At 48.0% G+C, this 18,644-nt stretch overlaps 2 protein-coding genes across 4 annotated transcripts in view; both read right to left on the bottom strand.

The window, feature by feature from the left end:
• Positions 1 to 16,241, bottom strand: part of STIMATE (STIM activating enhancer) — a 48,627-nt gene extending 32,386 nt beyond the window's left edge. Inside the window, exon 1 of the mRNA XM_077858584.1 lies at positions 16,067 to 16,241. Within this exon, the coding sequence (XP_077714710.1) occupies positions 16,067 to 16,226 (160 nt within the window). The 5' untranslated portion in view covers positions 16,227 to 16,241. The remainder of the gene's footprint in view (positions 1 to 16,066) is intronic.
• Positions 16,242 to 17,712: 1,471 nt separating this feature from the next.
• SFMBT1 (Scm like with four mbt domains 1) overlaps positions 17,713 to 18,644 on the bottom strand; it is a 130,403-nt gene continuing 129,471 nt past the window's right edge. For all 3 annotated transcript variants that reach the window (XR_013357857.1, XM_077858567.1, XM_077858566.1), the window contains one exon: positions 17,713 to 18,375. Coding sequence is in view for 1 of the 3 variants with exons in the window: in XM_077858566.1 (XP_077714692.1) it covers positions 18,268 to 18,375 (108 nt within the window). In the remaining 2 variants the exon portion in view is untranslated. The remainder of the gene's footprint in view (positions 18,376 to 18,644) is intronic.

Genomic DNA, 18,644 nt, shown 5'->3' with positions numbered 1-18,644 from the left:
CAGGCCTGCCTTTGCCAGCTCTTGATGAGAAAGGCCAGACACAACTCATGAGGCCCTGGGAGAAAAGGAGGCGTAGGCTCTACCTGTCCTCAGACCCTCCAATGCAGGATCAGTGCCAGGGAACATGCTTCCTCTGGGCTTGCTGATCCACTAAGCTACCTGCAGGACACTTACGTAATAAGCTTCTCACCACACCTGATGCCATGCAAGAGAAGCCAGACGCTGTACCACTTATGTGGGTGGGCAAGTACAGAACCCAAAGAAAGCAGAGCACTCTGTCAGGAAATGACCAAAATAATCTAACACAGGAATCAGGAGAGAGGTGGCCATGCCTACATATATGCTAGGGATAAGGGAAGAGCAGGTGGCTAGGGAGAGACTGATGCTCTGGGCACTGAACAGACTCTATACAAACAAAGACTCTATAGAACAAAGCTATACACTATATACGAGCCAGAACTTCAGCAATTCCTCTCTCTCAGCATTGAAATATAAGCTCCTTGGGCGGCTGGTATCTTTGAAAGAGGCGTGAAAAGGAAGATCCATCAACTGCATCCTAATAAAAAAGGTAGTAAGACGACCAAACACGTGTAAAAAGTCACTGTGCAAAGAATGAGTGGGCTCCATTTCAATTATTCGTCCTTGTTTTCCTCCTACGCATAAGTCAAATGTTCATTATACAAATTAGTCTGAAATTTATCTCGTTCAACAATCTAGTATAGACTGTAGAAACTGATTTCCTACCAGTTAAAATACAAGCAGTGAGCAATGAGGTTGGGTTGGCAAATAGAATATGACAAACTGTCCCTCTGAGGCCCTTAGGACCCAAGCAGCAGCCAACTCTCATGTTGGGGGAGATGTTCACTGGCAACTCTGAGCCTGTTTCAATCACCTGTGAGGACTCAGCCCACTCACCAAGGTGAAATCCAATCAACAAGCTCTCACTTGTCTACTCAATACATAGATATACCTGAATCAATCCTCTTTGACCACTCAGCATACAAGCCTGGAATCATGAGTTACTGATTCAAGTGATCTGTCTTCATAAATAGATCACAGACTCTCCGAGAAGAATGACCAAGTCTTAACATGCTCCACAACTCAGTGGCTTAAAACCCTGAACATTTATTATTAGCTTAGCTGGGTAGTTCTGGCTCATGGTCTCTTGTAAGGCTGCAAACTTATGAACCATGGGAAGCCTTGGCTCGGGCTGGAAGAGCCACTTCTGAGAAGCTTCACACACAGCTGCTGGGTGGACTCCTCAGCTCCTCAGTGTGAACCAAAGTTCACAAAGAACCTGAGTGTCCTCAACACATGGCAGGTGGCTTTTCCCAGAGCAAGTGAGCCAAGAGGGAGCACACCCAAGACAAGAGTTGCAGTTTTTAAAGAATTTAATCTCTGAAGCAACACACAGGCAGGTTTCTGCCACACTCTGTTGGTCACACAGACTAACCCTGAGGTGACGTGGGAGAGGACTACACAAGTGTGTGAATAGCAGTAGTGGGGATCACAATCACTGGGGTTGGTCACAGAGGCTGACTGTCCTGTGCCCTTCTATGTTCACGGGAATTTGTACTGAATGTGGAACAGATTATGCTTTCCAGAGAGGGAACCTGAAGTTGTTCCTTTGCTCTTCAGTTCCGTCTTAGCTAAGACACTCACATGCTCTGCCGACCTGGCTGGCTACCACCCTCCAAGGCAGGAAGAGTGAACAAGGCACTAGGAGCAGCCACCAGTGTTTCTGTCCAACCCCAAGGGAGCTTCCCCTATTTTACTTCAACAATCAAAAAAGTGTTTTCAGCTAGATTCAGCTTCTCAATCACCCAAACAAAGGGGCATCGTCATCAGTGCGATGAGGTCTGCCAACCAGGGCAGCAGGTACCCGAATGTCGTCATGGAGGGGCACCGGGAAGGGCCAAGGGCCTGGTGCTGATGGCCTGCTTTGGCAGGTGATCTGACAACAGAAAGGAGGCACCAGGATCACACAATCTCTCAGAGCCCAGAGTCACACAGTTGCTCTGCTGCTTGTTAGTACGGAGGCAGTAATTCTTTAAGTTAGGAAAGGAACTCGATTTCTCCCCAACGTTTAAGTCCTAGCACCAGACATAACCCCTGAGATTATAACTAGAGTTGACAAAACTTGTAAAAAGGGCCTAGGAGCTGAGTTGGTAAGGCTAGCGCGTAAGGACGGGAGCCACTTGCTTTGGGTAAGAAAGTATCAAAGTATCTTCATCCTTTTTTTTTTCTACCTTTGTTTATGAAAGATATTTCTCCCTAGATACAGAATGGTGGGTTAACAGGCTTTTCTTTTCAACACTTTAAAGATGTTCCACTGTCTTCTGGCTTGAATAATTTGATGAAAAGTTGGTGTCAGTTCTTACGTTTATTTCTCTACATGTAGTGTCTTTTTTCTCTTGATGCTTTCATGATTTTCTTTTTATCGTTGTTTGCCAGCAATCTGATTATGGTGTGGCTTAGAGTCATTTACCTTGTGTTCATCTGCTTGGGGCTTATGAAGCTTCTCAGATCTGTGTGTTTATAGTTTTCATCAACTTCGGAAAATGTTCAGCCACTAGTCTTCAAATATTCTTTTCTGCCCTTTCTTCTCCTGACTCTTCCAGAAATCTAATTACATGTTGGACTCTGATACTTTCTCACGGGTCACTGGGGCTCCGTTTGTTATTGGTCTTTCTTTGTGTTTCATTTTTGGTTCATTTATATTGACTCACTTTTCTCCTGATTATAGGCCATAATTTTCTACTTCTTCAGCTGTAATTTTTTAAGATTTTATTTATTTATTCACGGGAGACACAGAGAGGGAGGCAGAGACATAGGCAGAGGGAGAAGTAGGCTGCCTGTGGGGAGCCCGATGCGGGACTCAATCCCAGGATCACAACCTGAGTCAAAGACAGATGCTCAACCACTGAGCCACCCAGGCATCCCATCACCTGAAATTTTTTATTAGAGGCTATACATTATGATTGCTGCATTGTGAAGTATTTATTTGGATTTGGTTGTCTTCCTTTAATGAGCACTGATGTTTGAAGTGAGCAGTTAAGTCTATGAAACAGTTTGATTGTCCTCAGGCTTTTCCCCCTTCTCTTTTAAATCACATCTGAGGTATAATTTACATACCAAAACGCACCCATGTTAAACATAGTGGAAGAGTTAAGAGAAATGTGTACGCTGATGTGACCCCCCTGTTACCACCAATATACTCACTTCCATCACCCCCCAAATTATCTCCTGTTCCTTTGCAGCTGGTCTCATGCCTACCACTCCAAGGCAATCTGCTGTCACTACAGATTCCCTGTTTCTAGGGGAAATTTCATATAACTGGAGTCACATAGTATGTACCCTCTTAAAATGGATTCTTTTGTTCAGCATGTTCATGCACGTCGTGGCATATATCACTAGTTCATTCCTTTCTGTTGCTAACATGTATTCCTTCATTCGGATATACCACAATCTGTTTATCCATTAATGTGGTGAACAATTTGGATTGTTTCCAGTTTGGGGTAATCGTGAATAGAATTGCTATGAATATTCACAGCAAGTCCTTTTGTGGCCCATCATGGGGCTCAAACTTACAACCCTGAGACCGCCTGCTCCGACAGAGCCAGCCAGGTGCCTCAGGTATAATTTTTTTTATAAGAAACTCTCAGTTTTCCAAAAATGGTTGTATCATTTACGTTTCTGCTGTCGATATATAATAGTCCCAAAGTTCATATTCAACTTTTGGTGTTGTCAGTCTTTTTAATTTTAGCCACCCTATGGGTACCTAGCAGTATCACTGTTTAATGTGCATGTCCCTGATCACTAATGATATAGAACAGCTTTTCATGTGCTTACTGGCCAACTGTAAATCTTCTTTAGAGAAATGTCTATTCTGATCCTTTGCCTATTATTAAATTACAGGGATCCCTGGGTGGCGCAGCGGTTTAGCGCCTGCCTTTGGCCCAGGGCGTGATCCTGGAGACCCGGGATCGAATCCCACGTCGGGCTCCCGGTGCATGGAGCCTGCTTCTCCCTCTGCCTGTGTCTCTGCCTCTCTCTCTCTCTCTCACTGTGTGCCTATCATAAATAAAAAATAAAAAAAAAATTTATTATTAAATTACATTGTCTTTTAACTGAGTTGTTAGAATTCTTTACCTACTCTGGATGCAAGTCTTCTGTCAGATATTTCTTTCCCAGTCTGTGGCTTACCTTTTCGTTTTCCTTAAAGTATGTTTTGAAGGTCAGAAATGCTTAATTTAGATGGAAGTCTGACTTTCCTTTTTTGTAACAGTTCAAGCTTTCCATGTCCTAAGAAACCTCTGCCTCTCCCAAGGTCCTATGTCTCCTTCTGGAAGCATTATAGTTTTCACTTCTACATTCAGATCTGTGTTGTCGTTGTGCTCAGTTTTTGCGTATGGCATCAGGCCTGTTTTTAAGCTGTGTGCCCTTCCTGCTGGGGTGAGCAGTGCAGTTTGCAGAGTGGCCTTCTCAGATAAGGTGGGATCTTCAGAGGTGTCTCCCCAATGCCCCCGGTGTTCAACAGTCTCTCAACCAACCGGACAGAACAACATCTCCTAGCCCTAGAAGCAGTTCAGCCTCCAGCTTCCCAGCAGCTGTTTTGCCCCCTGAGTTTCACCCCACACATGCACAGACTCCTGTGCAGAAACAGACTTGAGGAAACCCCTGCGCAAATGTCTAGCACTTTTCCTCCATGTAGCTCCCTTTCCTCTATATTATCTCTGGAAATTCCAACTGCTTTGGCTTCTTCAACTCTGTCTCAACTTGGCAAGGCTGCTGGGCTCTGCTTGGGTTTCTCCTCACTGCTATGAGATCTGGAAATCGCCTCTGGCAGAAAGTTGTGGGAGAGACCACAGGACTTACCTCATTATTTGCTGTCCCTCAGGGACCACTACCCTGAGTTGCCTGTTGCCTGATGTCTGCAAAGAGTTGTTTTGTATGTTTTGGTCTGTTTTCTGGTTGCTTATAGAAGGGCAAGTTCTAGACCAGTGACTCCTTCGTTGGCAAAAGTCTCTTCATTTACTTTTGTACAGGCTCAAATATTAGGTTGATCCACAGAGGGCAGGTTCCTCTCATTCAACAACAGGTCCTGCATTCCAATCTCCTGGTGTACCCATCATGCCTACAAAAATTGCCTCAACGGTGCTCTCAGTGAAAAACCAAGCAGCTGAGAGACAATGCAACCAGATGGTGTCAAAGCAGTCCATGTGCAGGGGCAGCAGGAAGTCCACCGAGGTTAGAGTAGCAGTGTCTCTATGTCATGAACTACATGTGAACCCTGCTCAATGCAGGCTGGTAGAGCAGTGGAAAGCCCCAGCACTGGAATGAGACCACCACTTTGAATCCCAGTATTCCACTTAGTGGCTGCCACAATCTTAGGTGTTTCACTTAACCTCTAACCTGAACCGTGCCTAGCTTCACCAGGTATATGATAATAGGGGTACCCGCTTCAGGAGGGTAATGTGAGAAATAAACGAGTTAACGTGTGTAAGGTGCTTACAGGGCTTGATACATAATAAGCATTATCCAATGTGACTCAGGACTGTCACCAGATCAAACATTGGCCAAAGTGCCTTCAGCCAAAATACCTCAGAGCCTGTGGTTCTGACCTCCCAACCAGGGGAGGCTTTACAGAAAGACAAAAACACATCCTACATTTACAGTCTCAAAATATCTGCCCCTCCCCCAATTTACTTATTAATTACAAAGAGAAAAATGTAAACTTCACAGTGGAGAGACCTGGAGGAACTAGCTTACTGTAGTCCTCAAGAGAACTATGCCAATAGTGGGATAAACTCGCATCAGGTAACTTAGGCTCTGGCACACGGGGGAGGTCACAACATCACTTACGCAGCATCCTGGCCCAAAACACATAACCTGAACGTAATCATGAGGAAACATCGGACAACCCCATCTGGGACATTCTACAAAAACATTGGTCTGTACTCTTCAAAAGTGGTGCATGCGGCCAACAAAGACAAAGAAAGGCTGAGGACCCATTCCAAGATGAGATTAAGTCTTTTAAGTGTCACTGCTGTCCTCCTGACCAGCTTCCAGGTGGGGGCCATCCAGCCAGAGCACCAGCCTGGCCAGTAAGCCAGACCAGGCCCAATGGGAGGCAGAGGTCATACGGGTACAGTACGGACTATCTATCCTGCAACTGAACAGTATGGGCTCTGGTAGGGGAAGTTTCTTGGAAGCTGGGGAGGATGTGGCTAGGTGGGAAGGGAACATGGGTAAGGGGAAGAGGCAGGAACGGGTCAGACAGGTGAGGGAAATAGGAGAGAGCAGCCCTAGGGCATCTTGCCACGTCCAGTGTCCAATAACATGGCTGTTCTTGGGCTAGGCTATGAGGCAGACCACAGTGACTGCACTGTCTGCAGCACGGAAAGAGTTCAGGAAAGGAGGGCCGGGGCACCAGGGCCAGGAGACTGGCTGTCCTGCAAGACACCAGGACACCTCCTTAGTTCAAGGCAAAGAAGGACCTGCCACATAACAGCACCGGCAGCTATGGCCAGTGTGAGTGAGAACAGAGAAGCTCCTCGGTATGGTTCACTGGCTCACCAGGTATGAACACCTTCAGAAAGCAACCCTCCCATCATCACCTCTCCTCACCCTCGTGCCTCACATTACTGCAGACCAAAGTTCAGCCTAAGCCATGTCCACACTGGCCCAAACTGAAAATCTCCATTTTGGGGGAACAAGATCATTATTAAACAACTGCCACCCAGCATATCATGTCACCGTAGCAGCTTTGGTGGTCCATAGCAAGACCACAGTGTGTTTGCTGGCTTTTTTTTTTTTTTTTAAACCTATTTGGAGTATTTGTAAGTTATTTACTTAAACATGTTGGGAAAAAAACCAAATCCATATGTAATCTGCTCATTGGTCTGAGAGGCAATCTAACATTCTTGTTAACTCTCCTTTCACATAGCCAATTTATTTATTTTATTTTTTTTATTTTTTTATTTTTTTGCCAGCAATTGATCAGATTTCTCACAGAGAAATGGGAATACCAACCAGGGATCTTGACAGAGAAAATACATTCATGTAGGCCTCCTCCACTGTGCCTGTAGGACCCCAGCACCTGCCCCTCATCATTGGCCTCTCTTTCCCAGACTTCTGGACCCCAGTTCCCTGCAGAGCTCAGAATGAGGGTCGGAGCAGCAGTGAAAACAGCAGATCTGCTGTGTCGGAACGGCCTGCAAATATTTGGGGCTCAAACTCACCACCCAAATAGAAAACCTGCTCTCATGCTCTGACTGCACCCTGGCCAAGATGCTCACGTGGCCCTCAAGTCCTCAAGGTAAGAGGCGGTATACCTCCTGCCTGCAGGATGGCATCTTGGGCTTATCATGTAACTGGAGCGATGCCAGCATCTCTACATCATTTTCCATGTTATTAAGTGAAAATGTCTTCTAAGAAAATGGAAAAGCTCATAAAGAAAACTAATGAGCTTAAGAGGTTAGAGGAGAGACACCTGGGTGGCTCAGTCAGTTAAGCATCTCTCTTCAGCTCAGGTCATGATCCCTGGATGCTCAATCCTGGGATAAAGCCCCGTCTTGGGTTCCCTGTTCTTGCTCTCTCTCAAATAAATTTTAAATCTTTAAAAAATTTAAAAAATTTAAAAGAAGCTAGCCCAGGGTCTAGAACAAAAGCTGGGGGTGGGGGTGGGGAATGGAGAAAAACATTTTGAGAGAGGTGAACCTATAAAAAAAATATAAGGTTGGTCCTGCTTGTGTCCTAAACTACTATGCATACAAATTTGTCCATGGAAGAGAAAACTAAAGACAACGCATGAAAGCTCTTGACTTCTAGCACTGACTGGGGATAGGAAAAGCCATATACTCAACACCAAGTCTTTCAAAGAAATGTTAGAGCCAAGAAAAAAAAAAAAAAAAGAAAAACAATGGTTGAGTGCCCCAGCCAGCCAAGTGATCCTACTTCCCCTATCCTGTGTGCCACTCCACGGCCCCCCCATGAAAGCACACCCCAAGTAAGGCCCAGCCTCATACAAAGCAGCTCAAGTGTGGCCTGACAGCGGCATAACACACCCTTTAGGATGAAGGGGACACGAAATCAAAGGAAATGTGGGAGGGCGTGTCAGACGCTAAGATAGGGTTGCGGTAACTCAAGTTAGAAGTCTTTTCATCATAGGCACAAAAGTGATTTCAGTGGTTGACAATCCTGTGGTAGGTACAGGATTTCTAGGATATGCTGACACCTGGTGTTCTCATAAGAGATGTTCTTTAGCAGAGCCCAAGCCCATCAAAGCCTGGGACCGCGCTCACCACCCCGGCAGCAGTCTTGTGGCCACCTCCAGCAGCTGTCCAGAATTGAGGCTGGAAGCATCCCTGCCTCCTCTATACCCATGTGTAATGTGATGGGCCACCAGTGAAAGCTAATTAGCAATAATGAGCTGCTTTGTTTACTAGCTAAAAGCAATGTCTCAGGAGCTGGACAGTCTATTCCGGGGTGGGGGGGCGGAACGGACCCCCTAAGATCCACAAGGGATGTGATAAAGCTGCTTCAAAGGAGGGACACCTGGGTGGTTCAGCGGTTGAGTGCCTCCTTTCAGCCCAGGGTGTGATCCTGGAGTCCCAGGATTGAGTCCCACATCAGGCTCCCTGCATGGAGAATGCTTCTCCCTCTGCCTGTGTCTCTGCCCCTCTCTCTCTCTCTCTCTGTGTGTGTCTCTCATGAATAAAGTAATAAAATCTTTAAAAAAAAAAAAAAAAAAAAAGCTGCTTCAAAGGAAACCTTCTCAGGGAAATAATCCAAATGGAGCACAGGGTAAAGCAGAACCTGATCTGCGCCCCAATAATTTAACTCATCTTCCTTTTTAAGCGCAAGCTGTAGGAAAAGAGGCCTACACTGAACAGGAAGGCTGTCTAGAAGCTTCTGTCGCATGCTCTCCAGCCCCCAGGATGATGGCCCTGCTCACAACCTCCTCTGGGCCTTGGCTCTCACCATTCCATGTCCCCTTTGAGTTGCTTCCACTCCCGGTGCTGTGCTCACAGAAGGCTTCCCCATGGACACTTCCCTGGCCGCAACCAGAACCCCTCACCCTTCCCATCCAGGCTTCCACGATCACCTCCGCACTGTCCAGGCTACAGCCCATTCCAGCCAAGAGCCCCTGGAGGACCAGGTGCAGGTCTCAGCAGGTCCATGTCAATGCAGCACCCAGGCCCTTAACAAGCCCTGCCAGGGCACTGTTCTCATCCTTCAGGGACCACATACTGACCATATCTGTTCTCTAGGGCTCCCCCTGAGAGTTCAGTGAGTGACCTCCAAACTGAATAAAGGCAGTTCTCAACAGGGACTGGGCAGTGTCTGGAGACATTTTTATCTGTCTCAGCCCGAGGGAGGGGGGCAGATCTGACATCTAGTGGGTAGAGGCCAGGGGTGCTGCTAAACACCCAACAATGCACAGGACAGCACCCGCAGCAAAGAACTATCTGGCCCCAAATGCCAACAGTGCCAAGTTGAAAAAGTTTGGGTTAGATGGAAAACTTCCCAGTAGTGGAGCAGGTTGAGAGGCTCACAGACCACTTCCACACATACATGAGGGAAAGGATAACTTCAAGTTTCTCCCTAACTTGAGGTTATTAACTACACTCCCTGCAGCACCAGGGAAACAAATTTTGTGAAAACCAGCAGGTAACCCAAAAGCCTGGAGAGCCCTCCTCACCAGTTACTGAATGGACTCAGCTGTACTCCGTCCCCAGTGCCCCAGATGGCTTAGTCCCCAGGTAGGGTCGCCACCCTCACACAGCCAGGGAGAACCTGCACAAAGCCTAGACTGGGAAAGCAAACCTCAGAGGTCACTCATATATGCACAAAATGACTGGTAAGTCACTTCAAATGCATAGTTTCATGATATCAATAGCCATAAAACAGTCTGAAGTTCCAGATACCACTTTGGACATAAAAAAGAATTATTAAGAAAGAAAATCAGAGTAGTTTAAGCTGGAAAAAATGAGGTGAAGTAGCCAGGGGGTAGGGTCCTCACAAAGTGCACGTGTGCGGAAAGGGGCCCAAAGAAGGCAGGCAGGAGTCAGGAGAAGGGGCTTAGCTGGACCTGGCTTACATTTCAGCTCTACACCTACTAACAGGATGTTGTTCGCTATCCTTGTTCCTTCCAGGGTGCCTGGGAAGTACATCAAGTGCCGGGAACAAGAACCAGTACAATGGGAAATCGGTACAGAGCACGCTTCAGGAAAGACACCGGCTCTCGGGGCCAGCGCCCCTACTCGCCTCCACGGGACCCAGATTAATCACCTGTAACCAAGCCACCCCAGTCTACCCGCTGCCCTCTCAAGGTCCGCGTGAGACTCTGCAGGTGAAAACACAGGTCAGGGGTAGGAGAAGGAAGGAAGGAGAGCATCACCTCTACATGCTAATTTGGATTTTACCAGCACCAGTGCTGGTTGTGTTCAAGTTTTCTACTAGTATGCAGTCTATGAAAAGAGGGCGAGAGGTAAAGATGTGCCAACAAGATAGCAGGAGAAATGTTTAACCTGATTCAGAAAACAAGTTACTCAAGCACTTGTGAAATGCTCTTCAATGGACTCTCATAATGCAAATACTGTAACCACAATGAGGATGATTTCACCCCTGCCCCTTACGGAGGGCCTAACATCCGTCTGATACTAATGTGGCTTCCTTACAGACGTTCTTCCTAATCCCCACAGTCCCAGCAAAGTTAGCATTTCCATCCTACTGGAGAGCAAAGAGAACCTTCGGGAAATATCAGGTAGGCTGCTCAAGGGCACAGTGAGGCAGAAGCAGAAATGGAAGCCAGGTCAGATTGGTTCCAGAGCCAGGGATCCTGCTATTTTTAATCACCTGTAAAATTTCTTCAAAGAGACTTCATCTTCATGCAAATATTATACTAATTGCAAAGGATTTTAAACAGATCATTAAAGCAGTGGAGGCTTGATAGGCCCCTATAGGGCAACGCTTGACAGAGGTATTTAAAAGGCTAAAAAATGCATTTCATTAAATTATTCTACAACTCAGACTGTCCTCCAATTCAGACAACTCCCTCTGGCCCTGATTTTACTCCAAATTAATTTTTACTATAAATAAAGGAGATCACTATCATGGATACATGCTACTAGATAAATCAGTGTTCAGAAACCCTGAAAACTTTCTAAAAATAAAGATTCCTAACCAGCTGCCACGATAATGTTGGCCGCGCTCCTTTTCCCTGTGGGCACAATACCAGCCTGGGACAGAAAAAAAAGATGTTCTTCTGCCTTTGCCTCGGCTGGCACTCTGGAGGGAGCAAAGGAAATTGACGTTTATTGAGTGAGTGTTGGGTGCCCGGCCCAGAGACAGGGGCCTTCTCTCCTGAGCTCTAGCGCCACTCCGGCCATCACTATGTTCCATTATATTACCAAGTAACCACTGAGGGAAAAGTTACTGAGGAACAGGATATTCACATGATCTCAAAGTATCACCATCACGGAGATCATTTATTCATTGCAAAGGGGAAAACATACCTTTTACAAGGGAGAGATCCAGGGACCTCACCCCTCCACCAAGTAATCGACCCTACGATTACTAAATAGCAGGACTGCCTCATGTCATGCGCTTCCTGGCACAATGTAATATGAAGCACACAGCACTGCCTATAGAGTGTTCTTGCTGTAAAAAAAAAAAAGGTTACTTGAATCTAAAACCTCCTCCAGGGGATCCCTGGGTGGCTCAGCAGTTGAACACTTGCCTTCGGCCCAAGGCGTGATCCTGGAGACCTGGGATCGAGTCCTGCATCGGGCTCACTGCACGGAGCCTGCTTCTCCCTCTGCCTGTGTCTCTGCCTCTCTTTGTCTCATGAATAAATAAAATCCTTAAAAAAATAATAAAAAAAAAATTCCTCCAGGCCAAACTCAGGTAACACAGGGGTCAGTGAAGCAGCTCAAACACCACAACAAGGAAACACTCAGACAACTCCAGAACATGGGACACCACACGCAACAATTGGCCAGCACTCTTCAAAAACGGCTGTGTCATTAAAAAAAGAAGAAAAAAAAGGTGCGTATAGGGTGAGAGTGTTCTACAGTAAAAATGACTTCAAAACACAACTGTGTGGACCTTGGCTGGCTCACAGTTTTGAAAAACTGCTGAGAGACTTGTGACATGTGGGGAAGTGTGCTATGAACTGGCTGTTAGGTGATACTGGGGAGTTATAAATTTCCTTAGGCATGACCGTGAAACTCTGATTATGTAGAAGATTGTCCTTACTCTAAGGAGACTCAATTGAAGTTTTCAGGAGTAAAAAATTATCTTCAAATGGCTTGGCAAAAAAAAAAAAAAATATATATATATATATACATATATACATATATATATATATATAAAGAGAGATAGAGAGGGGGGCACACACAAATGTGGCAAAACACAAAACACAAACAATTTCTGAATCTAGGTGGAGAGCTAATATTGTACTCACTGTATTATTTTTCATCTTTCCTGTATCTTTGACATTTCGTAAGATAAAGACTGGGATAGGGTGGGAAGAGGGGATACCAGGGAGGGTGGTCCCAGTAGGTCTCTGTGCCTACAGAACACAAAGGAAGGCCAGTTCACCATGTGACAAAACACCAGGGACTCCTGTATGAGATTAAGATTACAAAGCTGGGCAGACTGGTTTGTGATATTACTCTGGGTCTCAAGGAAAACTATCGTTTCTCAATGCTGGCAGTGTTTCTATAAAACACTGACACCCTCTCCCAACTGGCTAGTAGTCCCCAGATCTGTAACACAGAAATAGGCAGGTAGGCTTATCCAAGCTCTCAAAACACTGGTTGTGTTAAAAACCAATTCCGTCTATACTTCGGCCCAGAACTTTGTGCATGGTGAAGGAGGCTTGTGTTTGCTGGGCATCACACATCCCGAGAGTCAACACTCCCAAATGCCAACATACACACTGGCTGACACTGACCTCTGGCTGACAGCTGGGCCACAGCGCCACTGTGCAACAGTATGCTAGCTCCTGGCCTGCTGAGCTCTGTTCTGCTATGACTCTGGTCTGAGTGACTTCATCGAGTCACAGACTAGAGATAAAGCTACCAGAGCAAGACGAACGGTTGAGCAGGTGGGTCATGACAAGCCCCCTCGTTGAAAGCACTGTGTTCTACTCAGACACCAATGCTTCTCGATGATGTCCCAGAGAACCCAGACTGGGAAATCTCTTTATAAGCTTGCCTCTGAGGGTGTTCAGCTTCCTCGAGTACCGAGCAGGTAGCTCAGGTGGAGCCACTGAGGGCAGCGTGAGATACGCCGACATGTCTTAGCCGACACTGAGACATGCCTGTGGATGGTGACCGGTACAAGCCGTGTACGTCTGCAGCGTGAATACAGGCTACATATATCACCTGGCATTCTTAACTCTGGACCGTCTGGGCTGAGACTGTCTGAAAACCCCCATACAGAGTCTAGCACCAGGATGAGAAATCCTTGTGAGAATCAAAATCCTCCCCAGAGCTGGTCTGACAGGAAAATTGAGCAGGACCTCCCCAAAGAACTGGAGAAGTGTCAGAGAAGACAGCCAACGAGCCCATCGCTGAGGGGGACAAAAGCACCCAGGAGAGAAAAGACTGTGACCCCAAAGAGGGTAGGGCCTGTTAATTTAAACAGCTCAGGAGAGGGGACTGCTATTTAAAATATACTCGGCAAAGAAAACACTGGAACTGATGAAAGATGAAGTGGTCTCATCTTAAACTGAAGAGTCCCTCAGGGGCAGTAAGGTGGACACTTGTCCTGGGGGTCTGGCACTCTTGCCAGCAGCTCTGCCTCCCCGGGGAATCGATGCTGTGTCCGGGAGGACAAAGCCCAGGCAAACCAAACTGCTCAGAGGCACTTCCTGAGAGCACCACCAACCCCTTCACTCGTCCCCAGCAGAGTCACAGCAGAACTTAACTGCAGCCCTGAGAGATTCCCTCCTCGTCCCCATGACAAGTTTAAGAGGTAAGCAAGGCAGACACGGTTGTTGCCACCCCTTCTCTCTGTCACTCCTCCTCATCACTGTCCCAGGAACCGGTGCCCATCCACAAGCTCCCTCCATGTCTAGACTTACACTGAGCAAAAGGCCACTCTGTAGTCTGATCTTTGCATACAGAAAGCACCAACCACAGCGGGGTTTGCCCATGTGCTCACACGGAAGATTAAGCAAAGTGAGTGTGTCCCTGAAGACTCCAGAGCCATCACTCTGAACACAGACAACCCGGCACACTTCTCGGCAGCGAGCAACTCTGCCCCGTTAAAACCGCATCTCCCTCTCTGATCCATGAGTATCAAGCCCTCAGGAATACACCAGGCCACCAGCAGCAATCAAACCACGGAAAGAGGCAGAGCTGGGCGAGGAAATCTTAAGTCAGGGAACAAAATACAAGGTAAGACTGTGGTTCCTTCAGAGAGGAAGGAAGGCCAGCTGTAGGAGACAGAAGTGGGACGGGAGTGGAGACCCACACACAATGTCTTGGAAACACACACGTACAGTTCATGCTCCCAAGTCAGCAGCTGATTTTGGCTACGTCGTCACAAATTATTACTGTGGGAACAAGTGGGCATTTGTTCAGCTGGGAAAACAGTAAGGCAAGTAGAGACTAAAAAGGAAAGAAAAGGTGGCATACATATACAGTTGGACACTTGTGGTGAGATTTATCAAGGCCAGGCAACCAGAAGAAAGTGGAATCCAAGAACAGCCTCTTCGGGGTTATCCGAAGCCTGGGATAATTCACTCAAACAAGCCTGGTGTTCTAACAGGCAACACTGTGACCCCAGCAGCCCCACCCAACAAGACAAATGCCCACAGCTGCAGCATCCGTTCCTGATGCTAAGGAGCGTACTTTTCTGCAGAAACTTTCCACTCTGCCCATGTGAGCACTATGGGGAAGTTCTGAGAACCAGTCATTTTGGAATTAATAACGCCTCTGTACGGATGGTTATAACCCTTCCTCCCCCAAAATGCGATCACAGGGGCACTCCCAGGCCCACAGCCAACTGAAGCCTCCTGACACTGTAATAAAGGGAAGGATGTGCACCAATTAACACAACCCCACGACGCATGGCACACATTGCAACAGGGTGAAACTTCCAGTTTTCCAGAAAGGCCATCTGGGGCTGTCTTCTCCAGCAGGAAACTCTCAAGAAAGGGCTCCTGGGGGGGTGGGGGGGAAGAGCTTAGCACAGGGATTCTGCTGTCTCCCCAAACCCTCTGAGTTGCCTTCTCCATTAAGCCACTAGGTTGTCTGAGTCTCATGCAAAGGAAGGAAACTTGAAATACAAGTAATGGGGTGGGAAGGGCAGGGTAACAGCCAGGGGAGGCGAGGCTTGAGGTGCAACTTATTTAGGAAAGCCTGGGACAGAGATGGAACAGGTGGACCAGTTCAGGAAGAAAGGAGGGGAAGGAGGACACGTGGGTCCTGCTCCAACCAAAACAGAAAATAAAGCTGGGAGAAAGCAGGGGGGGGGGGCGGGGCAGGAGGAAGTAGTACCGGGAACCCGACGCATGGCCTTACGATCCAGGTATTGCAAAGTAGAGGGATTTAAAAGCCGAGGGGAGGTGCCGATCTTCGCGGAGTGAAGAGGCAGGAAAAAGCCCAGCGTCAGACTGGGGATTTAGGGATGCGGGTTCAAAGTGTGAAGGGGCGGGCCGGAGGAGACTCCGTGAGGAGGCACAAAGGATTGTTCCAGCTGAGGGTTCCCGGCCCCAGGCTGGAAAGTGCGGTGGCCTGAATCTGCGATGACAGGGTAGCAGGGGGCGAGTCCCGGGCAGTTCTCCCGGAGGAGCGGCGAGTGTGGGCTGTAGGGCAGGAGGCCGCCGGAACCGGGCGAGGGGCTCAGGACCCGTCCGGGAACGCCCGGCCCGCGCTCGCGGCCAGGAGGCCCCCCGCCCCCGCCCCCGCCCCCGCCGACCGGCCCGGGGCCCCAGGCCTCGGCTCTTCCGGCAGGAGGCTCCGCGAGGCGGGGCCGGGCCTGCGGGGCCGGGGGCCGGGGCCGGGGGGCGCACAGGGCCTGTGGGGCGGCGGGGTCCGGGACTCACGCATCAACGTGCTGAAGGCCACGACGCCGAGCAGCCCCTGCAGGAAGATGCCGAAACTGTGCATGAGCGCGCCGCTCTCGCAGCGGCCCGCCCCGGACGCGACGGTGGAGGCCGGCCCGCCCGGCAGCCCGCGGCTCGCGTTCCCGGCGGCGCCCTGCATGGCGGGCCCGGCGGAGGGGCGCGGGGCGCCGCGGCCACCCGCCCGCCCGGCCTCGCTGCCTGCGGGGGCCGCGCCGCCGAGCTCGAGGCCGGGAGTCCGAGCCGGGAGCCGGTGCCTCCGCCTCGCGGCCCACTCGCCGCCGCGCGTAACCCGACGTCCGAGACCGCGGCGCCTGATTGGCTCGGCCGGGCGCGGGGGCGGGGCTCGGCCGCTCCCGCTCGCCCCGCCCCTGGGCGGGGCTCCGGGCGGGGGCGGGGCCGTGCGACCCGGCCACAGGTAGAGCGGAGCAGGTGGGCGCTGGGACCCTGAGCTCCGGGCCGGGACGCCTAAATGCTTTTCCTTTCTAAGATGAAGACTTCATGTCCTGCAGGATTTATTAAAAATACGCCTGGGGTCCACCCTCAGATTCCGACTCAGTAGTTCTGAGGCAAGCAGGGCAGGATAATCCGCATTTTCAGCAAGCAGCCTAGATTATTCTGCAGGAGGCGGTGAGGAAAACAAGACTCTGCACACAGGCATATTCCTTCTAATCCAGACGTTTGGCGTCCTTCTACTTTCCTTGTTGGAACGAATATTGTATCCAAAAGCTCATTTTAGATTCATCAATCAGGCCCGAGTCGATTTTTCTTCCCTAAACATTATGTAGATGATCGTTTTAATCCAGTCGCCGTCTTTTAGAAATATGCAAGGTTTATACTGAAAACGTGAACCTAGCCCCATCTCGTCCATTTTGAACGTGCTTCATAAAGTCCAATTGTTGGCAACTGCCAGTGTCTCTAACATCCCCCTCCACCATGCACTTTTACTCCCACCTGAACCCTTTGACTCCTTGGAACCAGCTCTCTACCTCTACTAGGGGTTAGTCCCTATTCTCCCATCTGCCCTCCCAGCCCCTGTGGCTCTTGTCCAGACACCTCCTATTGGTGCTCTCCAGTCCCTAGCCTTCCTGCTGCATCCACTTAATGACAGTGTATGCATGGTATTATTCCAGTAGACACTGCACTACAATTTGTGGAATAAATACGTATTTAGGGAAATTTCCCCTAAAGGACAGCCACCAAGGAATTCCAACAAAAAGGCTAAATGCCATACAAAAGCTTTATGGGTTAACAGGAATATCAGCCTGATTATCCAGAGAACAAAAATGGTATTGGCTCCCGAGAGCCAATTCTCTAGCCCTTCTCTTACAATGCACTTTGCACCTCTGTGTGTCATAAATGGCATTCTAGCTGCATATACTACTGTTCCCCTTTCCCTACTGAATGAACCACTAACTCACTACTGGTGCTTTGAGCCTGCCTGACCTCCGTCTCCCCAGTGGGCTTCCACATCACCTGGTGTATACTGCTCCACTACAACGTTTCACACTGCTACATTAGACATCTCTCTCTCTCACAGCTGACCATGAGCCTCTTGAGGGTGGGAACTGGTTTTTAATTCACCCATGAATCCAGCATAGTGCCTGGCACAGAGAACATGGCAACACTTTTTTAAATTAAACTGAATTTTAATTTATAAAATTTAAAACTCTCCACAAGTATTGACCATGGGAAAATACAGAAAATCAGGTTAAGAAAATAAATAGGTAAGGGAAAATTGCATTACTGTCTTTAAGTCTAAGAAGGTGTCTTATGGGGATGCTCAACAGTTACAGTTCGGGTTCAGAGGGAACCAAACGAGAGGATATGTACTTAAAGCAGAAGAGATTGTGGGCTGAGTATAAGGAGACTGTTAATTGCTTGTAGATACAGGCAGCTTAAGGAAAGTTGCACACAGAGCTGAAGAATGAAGTTTTTGCAAAGCACTGCTTTGCTCATCCAGATGTGAAGGGATCCTTAAGGCCCGTTGCTGCTGTACCAAGGCAAATGTAGGCAAACAAGAAGCATTCTTCCGAGATCAGGGCAGATTCCCCAATGCCAGGAGCAATGTCGCTGTGGGGATATTCTGCTCTTCCTACCTTTCCTAAAATGCAATTCAAAAGTACCTAAATCCAAAGGGTAAAGATCAGACAGCAGGAGAGGGGGGAGAATTCTGGAAAGTTTCATTTTTTTTGAAGTAAAAAGGAACTTTCTCCTCTCTTCAGAGATGATTCTGAGGCCCCAATGGAAAGAGTTTTGAAGAATTTACTCTGGCCAAGATGTCTTCTTTGCTGTCAAATGAAGTTAAACATAGCTTAAGACCTGTTTTAATTCTCTTACAACCACTTAAAACTGTCATAATATACCACAAGTTATTATACACTCTTATTTACAAAAAACCCCACGCAAAATATTCATCCAAAATAATTATTTTTTAATCCCTTGAAGTTATACCCATCAAACTTGATGGGAGTTATTTTAATAGGTATTCTTGTGCATATTTCTCCTTAGTTATACTTTATCCTCAATGCATAACTTTTAAAATTAAAAGAAGAACAGC

This window comes from Canis aureus, chromosome 19 (genome assembly GCF_053574225.1).
Source record: "Canis aureus isolate CA01 chromosome 19, VMU_Caureus_v.1.0, whole genome shotgun sequence".
Classification (NCBI taxonomy): Eukaryota; Metazoa; Chordata; class Mammalia; order Carnivora; family Canidae; genus Canis; species Canis aureus.
The sequence above is the reverse complement of the archived record's forward strand: the minus strand, read 5'-3'. Positions and strand labels throughout refer to the sequence as shown.